General features: G+C 44.7%; 1 protein-coding gene across 3 annotated transcripts in view; it reads left to right on the top strand.

Annotated features, from left to right (window-relative positions):
* ncf4 (neutrophil cytosolic factor 4) overlaps positions 1-14,731 on the top strand; it is a 38,828-nt gene extending 24,097 nt beyond the window's left edge. For 2 of the 3 annotated variants that reach the window (XM_067974556.1, XM_067974554.1), the window contains 4 exons: positions 655-753; positions 3,765-3,919; positions 6,569-6,640; positions 12,091-14,731. In XM_067974556.1, the coding sequence (XP_067830657.1) occupies positions 655-753; positions 3,765-3,919; positions 6,569-6,640; positions 12,091-12,295 (531 nt within the window). In that variant the 3' untranslated portion in view covers positions 12,296-14,731. The remainder of the gene's footprint in view (positions 1-654; positions 754-3,764; positions 3,920-6,568; positions 6,641-12,090) is intronic. The other variant, XM_067974555.1, reaches the window with a different exon arrangement.
* The last annotated feature ends 1,073 nt before the right edge of the window (positions 14,732-15,804 follow it).

The raw sequence follows: 15,804 nt of genomic DNA, 5'->3' as shown, positions 1-15,804 counted from the left end.
AAGGGTGGAGCCATGAAGAGATTTAAACACGAGGATGAGAATTTTAAATTTAAGGCGTTGGGGAACCAGAAGCCAATATAGGTCAGCGAGGACAGGGTCGATGGGGGAGCGGGACCTGATGCGAGATAGGATACGGGAGCAACATTTTGTATGAGTTGAAGTTCATGATGGGTGGAGGATGGGAGGTCAGCCTGGAGAGCATTGGATAAGTTTAGTCTGGAGGTGACAAAGACATGATAGGCTGAGGTAGGATTGGAGGTGGGTGATGTTGCAGAGGTGGAAGTTGCTGGTCTTCATGATGAAGAGCACGTGAGGTCGGAATACAAACTTTAGCTCAAAATTTATTGACTTTTTTTCTTATATTTCTCTTTCTTTATCTCTATTTTGCACCCTTGCCCTTTCATTTTCTCCTTTCTTTATCTTTCTTTGCCTCCTTTACCTGTTTCTTTGTCCTTTTGTCTGTTCCTCTATTTCCTTTTCCATCTTTCTATCTGTCTATCTATCTATCTGTCCGTCTGTCTATCTATCTATCATTACTACACCTTAATTGTCCAGTTCTAGCTGTTGTAATGTAAGTATTGTATGTCTGCCTCACAGCTTGGTTTAAACTGCTCTTCTTTAGTGCTGAATCCTCTGTTTCTTCCCTTCCCCCAGGTCCTGTATGATTTTACTGGGGCCAATGACCTGGAATTGACATTCATAGTTGGTGACATCATCTATCTGCTGGGAAGAGTCAATGAAGAGTGGCTGGAGGTAAGTCTGGTAAAGACTAACTGAACTAGTCATTGTCCACTTCTAAGAAAACTCTGCTAACTTGTCATCTGTATTAGCGTAATAATAGAGGGATTGCACTTTTAGGATTGACATTTTCTGCATGTATGTTCACAAAGGAGCTGTACACTGCTGTATGTCTTCCCTTCTTTGGTTGGGGACTGTGGACTAGTTTGAGGTTTAGGCTTCTCTGTGACCACTCTGTGTCATTCTCCCCTGGAGATAAGCCACCCTGACTGTGACATTGCGTCAATCCAGTAAGAGCTGAAGGAATTAGCTCCAGACAGTGGTAGGCAGATTCAGGTGACCGACATTTCTGCCATTCAGTGCCAAGATCCAGTGGGTGGCAGGCTATCTCTTCTAAAGGACTAACCAGTCATAACTACTATAGTAACAACTGCGCTACTGGCTCATTGCCATAGAACTTCAGGACCAGTTATTTCAATAGTACATTATTGATGCACAAACTTAGGATCCATGGTGGGAATAGAAGGAGTGCCACTGGCTTCATACTGAAGCAATGTTGTTTCATATCTGACTTCCCTTGGTTTTGAGCAGATAGGATAGTTTTCGACTGGTATTCTTGGAAAATGCTAAATTCTGCGGCGTAGATTTTCTGGCCCACGCATGGTTGGGTGGGAATGCATTGGGCGCGGCTGGTCTCGTGTGCGCCTGAGCAGAAGAGGGCTAACCCCACCAGAACATCTGGGGACCAGCTTCAGTCCAGTAGTTTCATTGAGCTCCTAACTCATATTCGACCTGCTGCTGGGAGCACACCAGATAGGGGGAGGTCAAATTGCATGTCAGCGGTCCTTATGAGCAGAATTAGCATAGTGCATTGCTGGTATACCAACCAAGAAATTTCCATATAGCATTTTAGGCAGGAACTTCCTATACCCAATTAGTAAAAGAAAGAACTTGCATTTATATGGCACCTTTCACACACTCAAGATGGGAGAACCTTCACCACACGGACTGCAGCGGTTCAAGAAGGCGGCTCACCACCACCTTCTCAAGGGCAATTAGGGATAGGCAATAAATGCTGGCCTTGCCAGTGAAGCCCACATCCCACGAACGAATAAAAAAAAAGACGTCCCATAGCGCTTTACAGCCAATGAAGTACTATATTTTTTGTAGTGTAGTCACTGTTGTAATGTAGGAAACCAGGCAGTCAATTTGCGCACAGCAAGGTCCCACAAACAGCAATGTGATAATGATCAGATCATCTGTTTTTTTTTAGTGATGTTGGTTGAGGGATAAATATTGGCCGTGGGATCTTTTACATCCACCTAAGAGGGCAGACGGGGCCTTGGTTTAACATCTCATCCGAAAGACGGATTATGGGTGATGATCTGACATACGTTATCTCTGCCGTACTTCTGATATATTATGCTCAGTTGGCACCAATACAGGTGGCAAGAATGAAACTCCCTGATGCCTGATCCAAATGCCTGATTTTTCAAACAGTATTCCATTTATTCCATGCCCTTCAATGTGAAGGCATTAATTATTAAGGTTGGTAAGAGTTTTCAGTTCTCATCAGAGCAAAGCAAACATCAAAATCCAAACCATGATCTCACCTCCCCAGTCTGGTTTTGTATTTGGCAAAGAGTCACAACTCTACGGGATTCCGATTTGAAGGTTCGGACGTGTTAGTTTTTGATTAAATCATGTTAATGCCGGTCATAATTTTTAGTGCTGTGGAACGAAACATTTTCATTTCGGGCACCCAGTGTCAGTATCAAGACTCCCAGGTCAAATATAAGTGCAGAGTAAAGCTTTGTCCCGACCTCAGGAATGCACCTCCCTTCTGCAGCAGTGTGACAATTCATCCATTTCTCATGCCAGCCATTCTGTGGTTTGAGTGAGATTGCCAATTAGTGCCCGTTTTGTGCAGTAAGGGGCTGCAGTGAGACTTTAGTTCACAAAGAAATGGGGGAAACTTTCATCCCATCAGTTTGGGCTAGATTTAAACCCAGGTCCCAGAGGTAAAAGATTGGTACCTGACCAATATGCCCCATCTCTGTTCCCCCCTAATGTTAAACCCACTGAGAAAACGATTCTGTAACAGAAGGGGCGCCTCTCCCTATTTTTCTTCATTAATTTCCCAATAACAAATAACCCTTTCGTTCTTTCCTTCCCTCGCTCTGCTTTTCCATTCCTCCAATTCTTCTCTTTCAATTATTTCTGAATTCCGCACTTGTTTTGAAAGATAACAAAGGTATATTTTGCTAAGTTGGCTGTTGTGCGTTCGAGATGTTTTCTGTTGGATACTGTGGGCAGACGGCAGCCAGCTGTACAGAAATAACAGGACCAACAGATGTGCTCAATCTGACTCTGACAGGAGGAGACTGTGCTTTCTGCAAAGAAAATGTATGAATTATTTCCTCGAATGTGGTAACTCTCAGCTGTAGCAGAGTCATCGCAAAAAAAACGGCCATCTATATTACAGAAATAACAAGCAGTCTAACAAGCCACAAAGTGATCTCCTCCTTCCATGTTTAGATGATGAGAGTGGCTCAGCGAGCTGTTAAATGGCATCGACTGAGTATTTAAAAACATGAGGCAGGATGGAATGAGAGGAGGCCATATGGGCCATTGAACCTACTTCTCCCAAAGAGTCAGCCTCATCATAGACTCTACGCCATCCCATTGCGTTCCTCCAGTGAAAGTTCTGCATAAATAGTGGTAGATCATCACTTTGCACGATAGTATAAAACAGGTGATAGCAAATCGTCAGCCCATTTTACATCTCTCTTGATTTTTATTTCTGTTGACTTCAATGATCTACCCCAAATGGGAGATGTGTCTATATTTTCTTTCTTTCTCCCTCTTTATTTCTTTCCTATCTTTTCTTCCCTTTTTTTTTCCTTTCGTTCATTTCTTCTTTTCCTCACTTCCACTTTTGAGGTCTTTTATTATGACAGATGACAGTTCTTTCATTTTTCTCCCTTTATAATTATTTTCTTCCCTCCACTCTTCTCTCAAATTAGGGCACTCTATATAACTGCACAGGGATTTTCCCCAAATCTTTTGTGAGGATTATTAAAGATTTACCGCAAGGACACCTCAATCCAAATGAAGAAGAGAGCACAGTTCCTCAAAGGCTCCAGTGCATCTACCATGATGTCAATTGTTGTGAGATCAGGTACGTGATTGTCCAGCCAACCATGGGTGTGGAAGGAACAACAACAGTCTGCATTTACATAGCACCTTTAACGTAGTAAAATGTCCCAATGGAATATTGACAAGGAGCTCAGGTAATATCTACGGGCCTTAGATTTAACTTTTTTCTTGCTTAGTGTGACGGGAATTATCTCAGTGTCCAAAACAACTGCAGATGGTTTTCAACATTTACACTTATCCTTTTAATGAGACCTAAAAGGGATTATTCCTGAGCTGCCCTTCTCTGTATCTCTGTGCCTATAATAATTTCAAGTGATTCAAGTAACAGATTGTATGGACTCTACTCTAGCAATGGCTCAACGGCGCTATCCGGGGTGGAACTGAGCTGTGCAGACCAGGGAGGACCCTGGTTCATGCTCCCAATTGGTGCTGAGTTAGCTGATCCCAGCCATAGTGGTAATGAGCACACTACAACTGACCTTTGTGTCCCTGTGCTAGGAAGGAAGCAAAATCAGCCCGGGTTGCTCTTCTTGATTGCTATCCAGTAACATTCAACTGAATTGGGCTTGGCTGTATGCCCGCCTACATTGCACATGAAGAATGGTCACTTGGATGAGGTGTTGGAGGATGGCTGTTGCCTGTAGGCCTGTACCTCAGTACCTTTGAAAGAGGAGTTTAGGGCAGGGGTCATTTTTTGAGAAAATTTACCTCAGAATAGTTAACGCAAGTAGAACCACAGAACCATAGAAAAGATACAGCACAGAAGGGGGCCATTCAGCCCATTGTATCCACACTGGCTCGACGAACAACCAGGTGCCCATTCTAATCCCACCTTCCAGCACCCGGTCCATAGCCCTGCAGCTTACAGCACTTTAGGTGCAGGTCCAGGTACTTTTTAAAAGAGTTGAGGGTCCCTGCCTCTACCACCAATTCGGGCAGTGAATTCCATACACTCACCACCCTCTGGGTAAAAAAGTTTTTCCTCATGTCCCCTCTAATCCTTCCGCCAATCAGCTTAAATCTATGTCCTCTAGCTCTTGAACTCTCCGCTAGGGGAAACGGATACTGCCTGTCTACTCTATCTTGGGCCTCTTATAATTTTGTACACCTCAATCAAGTCTCCCCTCAGCCTCCTCTGCTCCAAGGAAAACAACCCCAGCCTATCTAATCTCTCCTCATAGCTGCAATTTTCAAGCCCTCGCAACATTCTTGTAAATCTTCTCTGCACTCTCTCTAGAACAATTACGTCCTTCCTGTAATGTGGTGACCAGAACTGTGCACAATACTCCAGCTGTGGCCTTACCAGCGTTTTATACTGTTCCATCATTACATCCCTGCTTTTGTATCCTATACCTCGGCTAATAACGGAGAGCATTCCGTATGCCTTCTTCACAACCTTATCTACCTGTACTGCCACCTTCAGGGACCTGTGCACATGCACTCCAAGGTCTCTCACTTCCTCTACCCCTCTCAATATATTCCCGTTTACTGCGTATTCCCTTTTACTGTTTGCCTTCCCTAAGTGCATTACCTCACACTTCTCCGGGTTGAACTCCATTTGCCACTTTTCCACCCACTCCACCAACCCATTGATACCTTCTTGGAGTCCACAGCTATCCTCTTCACTATCAACTACACGGACAAATTTTGTGTCGTCTGCAAATTTGCCAATCATGCCCCCTACATTCAAGTCCAAATCATTAATATATACCACAAACAGCAAGGGACCCAACACTGAGCCCTGTGGCACACCACTGGAAACAGATTTCCATTCGCAAAGACATCCATCGACTTTTACCCTTGTTTCCTGTTACTGAGCCAATTTTGGATCCAATTCGCCACATTTCCCTGTAACCCATGGGCTTTTACCTTTCTGACCAGTCTGCCATGTGAGACCTTGTCAAATGCCTTACTAAAATCCATGTAGACAACATCCACTGCACTACCCTCATCAATCCTCCTTGTCACTTCCTCAAAGAATTTAATAAGTTTTGTAAGGCATGACCTTCCCTGAACAAATCCATGCTGACTATCCCTGATTAAACCATGCCTTTCCAAGTGACAGTTTATCCTATCTCTCAGTATTGATTCTAAAAAGATGTGCGTGTTAGGTGCCGATTTGAGCGGCTCTCGTCAATCTCTTGGGGCCACAGCTTTGGGGTGTCTCTGAACCTTGTTCCCTCACTAGCAGCAAGGGTGATTAATGGAAATCATGGGTTGGTTGGTGGCAGTCAGCAGCTATGTTGAGTTCTAGAGTGGTGTTAAGGCAACTCAGTGTAGGTTTAAGGCCACTCTGAATGCTTGAATTTTATTTAGCATCTTGGCCCCAACAATGAAGAACTCCAGCTGTCTGCAACTGAGGAGTAGATTTGCCTTGGGCTCAATGTTCAGCTTCATCCCTAGAAACTGTTGAACATTTTACACCTGAAGTCTTGGTTGCTACTGGCAGTGAATATAAAAATACAGACATAGGAAAAGGCTTATTTTTCTGCACAGTGCCTGCCGAGCTTGAAGTAAGCCTCAAGACAGTTAAGGTAAAGATTAAAGTTTGTAATTAATGTATAATATTACCATAACTGTGGGAACAGCAGGCTAGCAGCGAAATACTTGAATAGCAATTGTCTTAGGGGAACAATTGTTCAGCTTCTCACTGCATTTTTTCCTCCTGCAGGAACATATCTCTGGAGGATGTACAACTGGAATACACAGATATTTTGTCCTTGATGAGGTATTATTTACATAGGTGAACAGTCAGTCCTAAACATTCTCCTTTTAACTAGTTTATTTTTTATTGGTTTGGGTTTTTCCTTGCTTTTATCTTCTCTTTTTGGACCTGTTTCAATTGCTTCAAGTTGGCAAGGTGTTCAAGAGTCGTAGACATCTCCTTGCCTTTTTTTTTGTTCGTTCATGGGATGTGGGCGTCGCTGACAAAGCCGGCATTTATTGCCCATCCCAAATTGCCCTTCAGAAGGTGGTGGTGAGCCGCCTTCTTGAACCGCTGCAGTCCGTATGGTGAAGGTTCTCCTACAGTGCTATTAGGTAGGGAGTTCCAGGATTTTGACCTGGCCACGACGAAGGAACGGCGATGTATTTCCAAGTCGGGATGGTGTGTGACTTGGAGGGGAATGGGCAGGTGGTGTTACAGCCTGCTACCGTAATTGTGACAATGGAATCTCCCCCTCCCCCAGGGCGAAGTGCGTGTCAAAATTGTGGAGCTCCATCTTGTTTTCCAGCCAAAGAACCACAGACCTCATTAGTGCCACCCATTTGCTTTTGTGGTGGACCTCGTCTTTTCCAGCTCTTAACTGCACTGTTCACGGGGAAGCCAATGAAAGAACTAATCGCTGGTCGCTCCATATAGGCACCAGAGGTGCATTGTAGGCCAACCTCAGCAACAGCTGCTTCATTACCTGCCCCCTCCCCCTGCTCCTCCCCTTGAAGATTCAGCATGAACAACGGTCGGAAACTGTAGGCATCTGTGAGTCCATGTAAATTTACAACACAGACGGAGGCCATTCTGCCCATCGGGTCTGTTCTGGCTCTTTGCTCGAACAATCCAAAACTAATCCCGCTGCCGTGCTCTCTCCCCTTAGCCCTGTGTCTTCCTCTGCTTCAAATAATTATCCAATTTTCCCTTAAAAGATGCAACGGTCTCTGCCTCCGCCACTCCCTGTGGCAAAGCATACCATGCGCCAACAACCCTCTGAGCAAGGAATTTCTCCTAACCTCTCTTTTAGTGAAAGGCTAACGGAGCATTCCTTTTAGGACTCATTTCATGTGGGATCCAAAGGGAGGAGACATTCATCTCCTTGGTCTGGGCTGGATTTAAACTTAGAGTTGAAAGACGTTGCTTTCTGACTCACTGTACCACACAGTTTCCCCACAACTATTTAGTTCCCCTTCACTGTGTCTTTTTCTTCTAAATTGTGCTTGTCACTCGTTTTCCCCTCCTCTTTAGATTCTAGGCTCATGCCGTGCCATCTCACCTGAGGTGCCATGCACCGTTCCCAACCAAGAGGACAGGCGGGCAGTCATGTAGTTCACTAGCTGCGATTGCGATCCAGAAACTCCTGCTGGAAAGTGGGCATGTGCCAAAATGCTCTTCAGTCACTTTCGAGGAGGTGCATGAGAGAGCAACCTATTTCCCTTCCTGTGCGGGAACGCCTGGTATCTGCGCCGTGCCTGCCCCTGACAAGTTGGCTGAAATCAGGAGCTCAACAGGTGGAGAGTTGTTGGCACAAGCCTGTTTGTGGCACAGTATGTTGGCACACCAATGTGTTGTGCCACCTTGAAGCCCAGCATTGTGTGTTTTTCCTTTTACCGATGGGGGAAGCTTGTCTGAGCACCAGCCTTGTGTATTTCATAGAATCATAGAAAGTTACAGCACAGAAGGAGGCCGTTCGGCCCATCGTGCCCGTGCCGGCCGAGAAAGAGCTATCCAGCTTAATCCTACTTTCCAGCACTTGGTCCGTAGCCCTCAAGGTTACGGCACTTCAGGTGCACATCCAAGTACTTTTTAAATGAGTTGAGGGTTTCTGACTCTCCCACCCTTTCAGGCAGTGAGTTCCAGACCCCCACCACCCTCTGGGTGAAAAAATTTCACCTCAGATCCCCTCTAATACTTCTACCAATTACTTTAAATCTGTGCCCCCTGTATTTGATGTCAGGTTGTTTCCGATCTTGCTTAGAGTGGCCCCATTGATTGGGTAGATGAATGCTATGCCTGTAATGCTGACCGTACAGATCAGGAAAGTCTCAGCTTCAATCCCTATGCTATGCTGAGCTAGCTGGTCTCAACCAGGACAGCAGTTTCAGCTTTATAATTAGCCTCAGGACCCCTGGGAAGGGGATAAACAGTCATCTGGGACAACAACAAATAACAACAACAACTTGCATTTATATAGCGCCTTTAACATAGTAAAACATCCCATGGCGCTTCACAGGAGCGATTATCAAACAAAATTTGACACCGAGCCACATAAGGAGATATTAGGACAGGTGACCAAAAGTTTGGTTAAAGAGGTAGGTTCTAAGGAGCGTCTTAAAGGAGGAGAGAGAGGTAGAGAGGCGGAGAGGGTTAGGGAGGGAATTCCAGAGCTTAGGGCCTAGGCAGCTTACGATTTCAATCCAGTGACCCCCAGTTGGAAAGTGGACGGGCACAGAGGTCTGGCGAGGGCAGAAATGGATCCACTGTAATGCCCTCGGAGGTGAAGTAGTGTGTCTAGACTGGCAGATGAAGAGTGACCACTTAGTTGAGATACTGGAGGGCAGCTAGCACTGTACCCCAGCAGGAGTCAGGACCTTTAGGTGAGGAGGGAAAAGGGAGCGAAAATCATGGAAAAGATTTCTCCATATTAGTTATTGATGCTGCCATCTTTGAATGTACTTTGATCGAAAAAGGGAGGTCAGTTCAGTGTATAACTTGGCAAGACTGCTCTCGGTCTCGCTACTGCATTAACTAACTGTTGTTTGCCCATCTGCTCAATGCAGCAGAGTGCAACTAGTGTAAATACAATGTAGTGAGTTGGTTAAGCAGACCTGAACTGTTCCATTTTTCTCCCCCAAATGAATGACACCCTCTTAAAATAGAATCCCTAAGTGCATATGGATTTGTTACAATCAGATCCTCATTATCGCACAACAAGCTTGCTGAAAGAGTGTTGTGTTAAGATTGGGATCTCCATCAATTCTGGATTGACAAGAAACATGTTTGGACCCTCTTATAACCTGCTCACCAATCGAAGCCCTAAACCAATACAGAAATGACGATCGCTGCTGGGCTTTTGCTAAATTACTCTGGTAATTCGAGGCAAGATTTCCCTGGTCCTGCGCCCAGATTTACTGGTGGCTGGCACCAATGGTACAGTCTACTTCAGGAGAGAAATGGGAGGGGGGGGGGGGGGAAGTATAAATTAATGAACCTGATGTGCTGAGTATTAACATCTCAATAATTGACAACCATGTTATACTTGGACGAGAACCATAATATCAATGTTTTGAATAGGAAGTGGCTTTCTCCGTTGAAATTCCAGACTTGGATTAGGAGCTGTTTATGTGGAGTCAGCTGCACACTCAACAAGAGTGGACTGTTTTCCCATGGCCATTATTATATATGTGCTGTGGTGTCAGCACTTACAATGTTTTGAATTAATTACCCTGCAGCAGTCTCGTGGAATGCACTTATATTTGGACATCAAACGGAATAACAAGAGGGTGCAGTTGGGTTGAATTCAGTCCAAAGCGTGGGTAGCTGAGACAGGGACCAGGGGCTGCATTAGGACCGTGCAATTGCATGGGGACCCCGAGCCAGTCAGGGGCCCACGAGTGGATCCAGTGATAAGTTTGAATATCAATTTTCTAGTGAAATGTAGTGGCCCCAAACCTAACCTTTGCACAGGGCCCCCCGCAAGGAAAACACAGCCCTGACCAGGACAATGGACATATTTCAGAGTTATTTAACTAGGTGCCATAATGGGAAGATGGAAGCGATGGGATTCTGAAAGAGTGAGATTAAATTGGCTGCAGAGCTTGGCCTTATCTTGTAACAAGGCCAGTGTCAGGGCAGTGTCCTAGGCCCAACCATCTTCTGCTGCTTCATCAATGACCGTCCCTCCACCATAAGGTTTGAAGTGGGGATGTTCGCTAATAATTGCACTGTTCAGCTCCATCGCAACCCCTCAGATAATGAAGCAGTCCGTGCCTGCATGCAACAAGACCTGGACAACATCCTGGTTTGGGCTGATAAGTGGCAAGTAACATTCACGCCAGACAAGTGCCAGGCAATGATCATCTCCAACAAGAGAGAGTCTAACCACCTCCCCTTGACATTCAATGGCATTACCATTGCCGAATCGCCCACCATCAACATCCTGGGGGCCACCATTGACCAGAAACTTATCTGGACCAGCCACATAAATACTGTGGCCACAAGAGCAGGTCAGAGGCTGGGTATTCTGCAACAAGTGACTCACCTCCTGACTCCCCAAAGCCTTTCCACCATCTACAAGACACAAGTCAGGAATGTGGTGGAATACTCTCCATTTGCCTGGATGAGTGCAGCTCCAACAACACTCAAGAAGCTCGACACCATCCAGGACAAAGCAGCCCACTTGTTTGGCACCCCATCCACCACCTTAAACATTCACTCCCTCCATCACCGGTGCACCATGGCTGCAGTGTGTACCATCTACAAGATGCAGTGCAGAAACTCGCCAAGGCTTCTTCGACAGCACCTCCCAAACCTGCAACCTCTACCACCTAGAAGGACAAGTGCAGCAGGCGCATGGGAACACCATCACCTGCACATTCCCTTCCAAGTCACACACCATCCTGACTTGGAAATATATCGGCCGTTCCTTCATCATCGCTGTGTCAAAATCCTGGAACTCCCTACATAACAGCACTGTGGGAGTACCTTCACCACATGGACTGCAACGGTTCGAGAACGGGGCTCACCACCACCATCTCAAGGGCAATTAGGGATGGGCAATAAATGCTGGCCTCGCCAGCGACGCCCACATCCCATGAATGAATTAAAAAAGAGCACAGATGTCTCATACAATCGACCCTAGAGGTGGCTGGAAGCCCAGAAGGACTATGTACTGAGGTACCAACCAGAGGTCCTCAGCCTAACACAAGCTCCAGTAACTACAGCAAGTGGTGGTTAGCTTTATGATGAAATGTCTCCATTCCTGGGACACAGTCTCAGCTAATAATGCTCTCCGGGAAAGGATTCTACATGCAGGAAAAGTGGTGTGTGAGGCTTCACCATTGGTGCACTGTGTGAGTTTTATGGCATTGTTACAGTGGTATTGTGTGGTTTATGCCCAATACGTATAGCAAGTTCCTGATGGCCTACTACCAAGAGCAAGGAAGTGAATGGAGATTAGCTGCTTTCCTGTAGACCGAGAGGGGAAATTGGGATGGAGGAGTCAATCCTTGGACCCCCTTTTGCATCTGCAAGGAGTTTGGTTGAAAGCAGGATTTGTAGAGAGCTGGAAGCAAGTTGTATTCTTGGCCTTGGGACTATGGAACGATTGGTGGTAAGGGAACAACAAATAGGTCAAAAGCAATGAAATTGATTTTCAAACACAACTGTAGATCTCATGTTCCTTTGACTGTAACATGGTGGCAATGAAGACTCACACTTACATTCTTCAGACTAAAAGCAGTTGTGTTTTCTTGATTTTCCAGGACTGAATTTGGGAAAGAAGACATTGCCCTTAATTACTGCGATCCAGATGGAGATATGGTGCGCATTATGGACAACATGGATGTTGAATTGATGGTTTTGGAGGCTAAAGGTGCTCCATCTATGATCAAACAGCCTGATTTTGTCCCATGGGAACTCCATGTAACCAGGAAGAATGATCTATCAGTGTACAACACCACTCCATGAGGTTGTTACTATGGTAACATGTAATGAGTGTTTGCTAACAAGCTCCCTTTGAATTGGTTATTTCTTGGTGGCCTACTAATTTGGAGAAAAATAAATATTTATGTTGCTCTCTTTTCTTTTAAAAAGAATTTAATTCTCCCTCACCTGCATTCTTGCTCAACCTTACCTGGCCTCCCTAATCTATGGAGGTGGAATGGCTTTGGCTGGAGATATCTCCGTGATTCCCGCCAATGCTACTCTATGACTGACAGATAGGGTTCTGATCTGGCACCGCTTCTGTCCACAGTATACATCCAGTGATCTGGGTATAGATCTAGAGAGAGTGGTGTCCGAACTTCCAGATGATACTGAAGTAGGACGCATAGTAAATAATTCTGACCAAAGGAAACTGCAACGGGATATTGATAAGATGCCGGAATGGGCCAAAAAGCAGAAGGTGGAAGTCAATGTCAGTAAATGTGTGATGCTACATTTTGGTTAAAAAGCCATAGAAAAAGCTAATGGAGTATTGGACTATAAATTTAATTTGTGGCAGTGCGAAATGAGTGATTGTGAACCGGCAACCCATTTTACACTATGCACAATTTTTTTTTCCATTGTAGGTACCACCAAATATGAATTTAGACCCCATTGGGTTTTATGGCACAAGGTATAGAATACAAAAGTCAAAATGTAATGGTAAATCTATAGAAAACCTCAGTAAAACCACAATTGGACTACTGCGTGCAGTTTTGGGCTCCACACTGTGGGAAGGATGTCGAGGCTATAGAGAGGGTACAGCATTAGGGTGCTGCCTGGTATGAGGAAATACAGAGATGAAGACAGGCTCAAAAAATTGGAGCAGTTTTAATTAGAAAGGAGGAGATTACAGGGTGATTTGATAGACCTTGAAAATTCTGAAGGGATGGGATGGGGTATATAGAAACAGACTGTTTCCAGGTTTCCCCAGTCTTTCCTCATAACTCAGATCCCTCTAACACTAGTGATCAGCTTGTGGCTGTTCTCCATCATTTGAAGGTCTCCCTTATGTCTCGGTGACCAGAACTGGACACAGCACTCATGGCACGGTCTGTTAATGCGCTATAGAGGTTGAGCAGGACTTCCTTTGACTTGTACTCTACTGTTTAGGATATATAGTTCAGACCATGAGACCATAAGAGATAGGAGAAGGAGTAGGCCATTTGGCCCTTCGAGCCTGCTCCGCCATTTAATGAGATCATGGCTGATCTGATTTTTACCTCAACTCCACTTTCCCGCCTTTTCCCCATATCCTTTGACTCCCTGGCTTCTCAAAAATTTGCCTAACTCAGCCTTGAGTGTATTCAATGACTCAGCCTCCACAGCTTTTTGGGGTAAAGAATTTTAAAGATTCACGACCCTCTGGGAGAAGAAATTCCTCCTCATTTCCATCTTAAGCGGGCGACCCCTTATTCTGAGACTCTGCCCCCTAGTCTTAGATTCCCCCATGAGGGGTAACATCCTCTCAGCATCTACCCTATCGAGTCCCCTCAGAATCTTGTATGTTTCAATAAGATCTCCTCTCATTCTTCTAAACTCCAATGAGTATAGACCCAACCTGTTCAAACTTTCCTCATAAGACAACCCTTCCATACCCAGAATCAACCTAGTGAACCTTCTCTGAACTGCCTCCAATGCAAGTATGTCCTTCCTTAAATAAGAGCACCGGAATTATACGCAGTACTCCAGGTGTGGTCTCACCAGCACCCTGTACAGTTGTAACATGACTTCCCTGCTTTTATACTCCATCCCCCTAGAAATAAAGGCCAATATTCCGTTTACCTTCCGGATTACGTGCTGCATCTATATATTGACTTTTTGTGTTTCATGTACGAGGACACCCAGATCCCTCTGTACCGCAACATCTTGTAGTATTTCTCCATTCAAACAATATTTTGCTTTTTTATTTTTCCTCCCAAGGTGGATGACTTCACATTTTCCCACATTATATTCCATCTGCCAAATTTTTGGCCATTCACTTAACCTGTCAATATCCCTTTGCAGACACTTTGTGTTCTCATCGCAACTTGCTTTTCCACCTATCTTTGTATCATCAGCAAATTTGGCCACAATACACTCTGTTCCTTCATCCAAGTCATTGATATATATTGTAAATAGTTGAGGCCCCAGCACTGAGCCCTGCGGCACCCCACTAGTTACAGATTGCCATTTTGAAAATGACTCTTTTATCCCGACTTTTTGTTTTCTGTTGGTTAGCCAATCCTCTATCCATACCAGTATATTACCCCCAACACCATGAGCTCTTATCTTGTGCAGTAACCTTTTATGTGATACCTTATCGAATGCCTTTTGGAAATCCAGATATATGCATCCATTGGTTCCCCTTTATCTACCCTGCCTGTTACTTCCTCAAAGAACTCTAATAAATTTGTCAGATATGATTTCCCCTTCATAAAACCATGTTTACTCTCCTTGATTGTATTATGAGTCTCCAAATGTCCTGCTACTACTTCCTTAATAATGGATTCTAGCATTTTCCCAATGACAGATGTTAGGCTAACTGGTCTATAGCTTCCTGCATTCTGTCTCACTCCCTTCTTGAATAGGGGTGTTATGTTTGCGGTTTTCCAATCCGCTGGAACCTTTCCAAAATGTAGTGAATTCTGGAAGGTTACAACCAGTGCATCCACTATCTCTGTAGCCACTTCCTTTATGACCCTTGGATGCAAGCCATCAGGTCCAGGGCACTTGTCAGCCTTTAGAACCATTAGTTTACCTAGTACTTTTTCTCTAGTGATAGTGATTGTTTTTAGTTCCTCCCTCCCCTTTGCCCCTTGATTATCTACTATTATTGGTATATTATTAGTATCTTCTACTGTGAAGACAGAAGAAGATCAGCATTCTACTTCCTTCATTGACTGCTACTGTGAAGTGGCCGGACATGCTGAGCATTGAGTCTACTAAGACCTCTAGACCTCTTTCAGTTCCATCCTTAGCTAGGTGGGCTATTGAATTGGCCGCCCATGATATGCCCCACCCGAATTTCCCTCCCGTTGACATCAATGAAAAGGAAAATCGGGTGTTGTGTATAATAGGCCCCCAATTATACATCATCACCCAAAGTTAAAGTCATCCCCTGTACGTTGCCCATTTTTTTTACTTCTATGTGTAGTACTCTATATAAAATTTCAACCTTTAGTCTATCCCCCTCAGGGGTGGGTATCCATACCCATATATACCCAATACCTATATTTTGCCCAACACATTTTGTATTTCCTAAGCTGCCTCCTCAAAAGTAAACGCCCCTCCTAATTTGGTATCATCAGCAAATTGGACTATTTGGCATTCCATGTTAACTTTTTTTACATTCTTAACATGACCGTCCACTCAGGACAAGCTTGGCCTCGTTTCCCAGCATTCCTGGTCTTTCACTGGAAACGATGAGACTTGGACCGTGTGATAACGCCTGCTTTCTCAGCCAGTAGGATTTGTAGATCTCAAATGATCTGGTCTTGCAATAATGTTTACAA

The sequence above is a fragment of the Heptranchias perlo genome, chromosome 40 (assembly GCF_035084215.1).
Source record: "Heptranchias perlo isolate sHepPer1 chromosome 40, sHepPer1.hap1, whole genome shotgun sequence".
Taxonomy (NCBI): domain Eukaryota; kingdom Metazoa; phylum Chordata; class Chondrichthyes; order Hexanchiformes; family Hexanchidae; genus Heptranchias; species Heptranchias perlo.
This window is presented reverse-complemented; position numbering and strand designations above follow the sequence as displayed.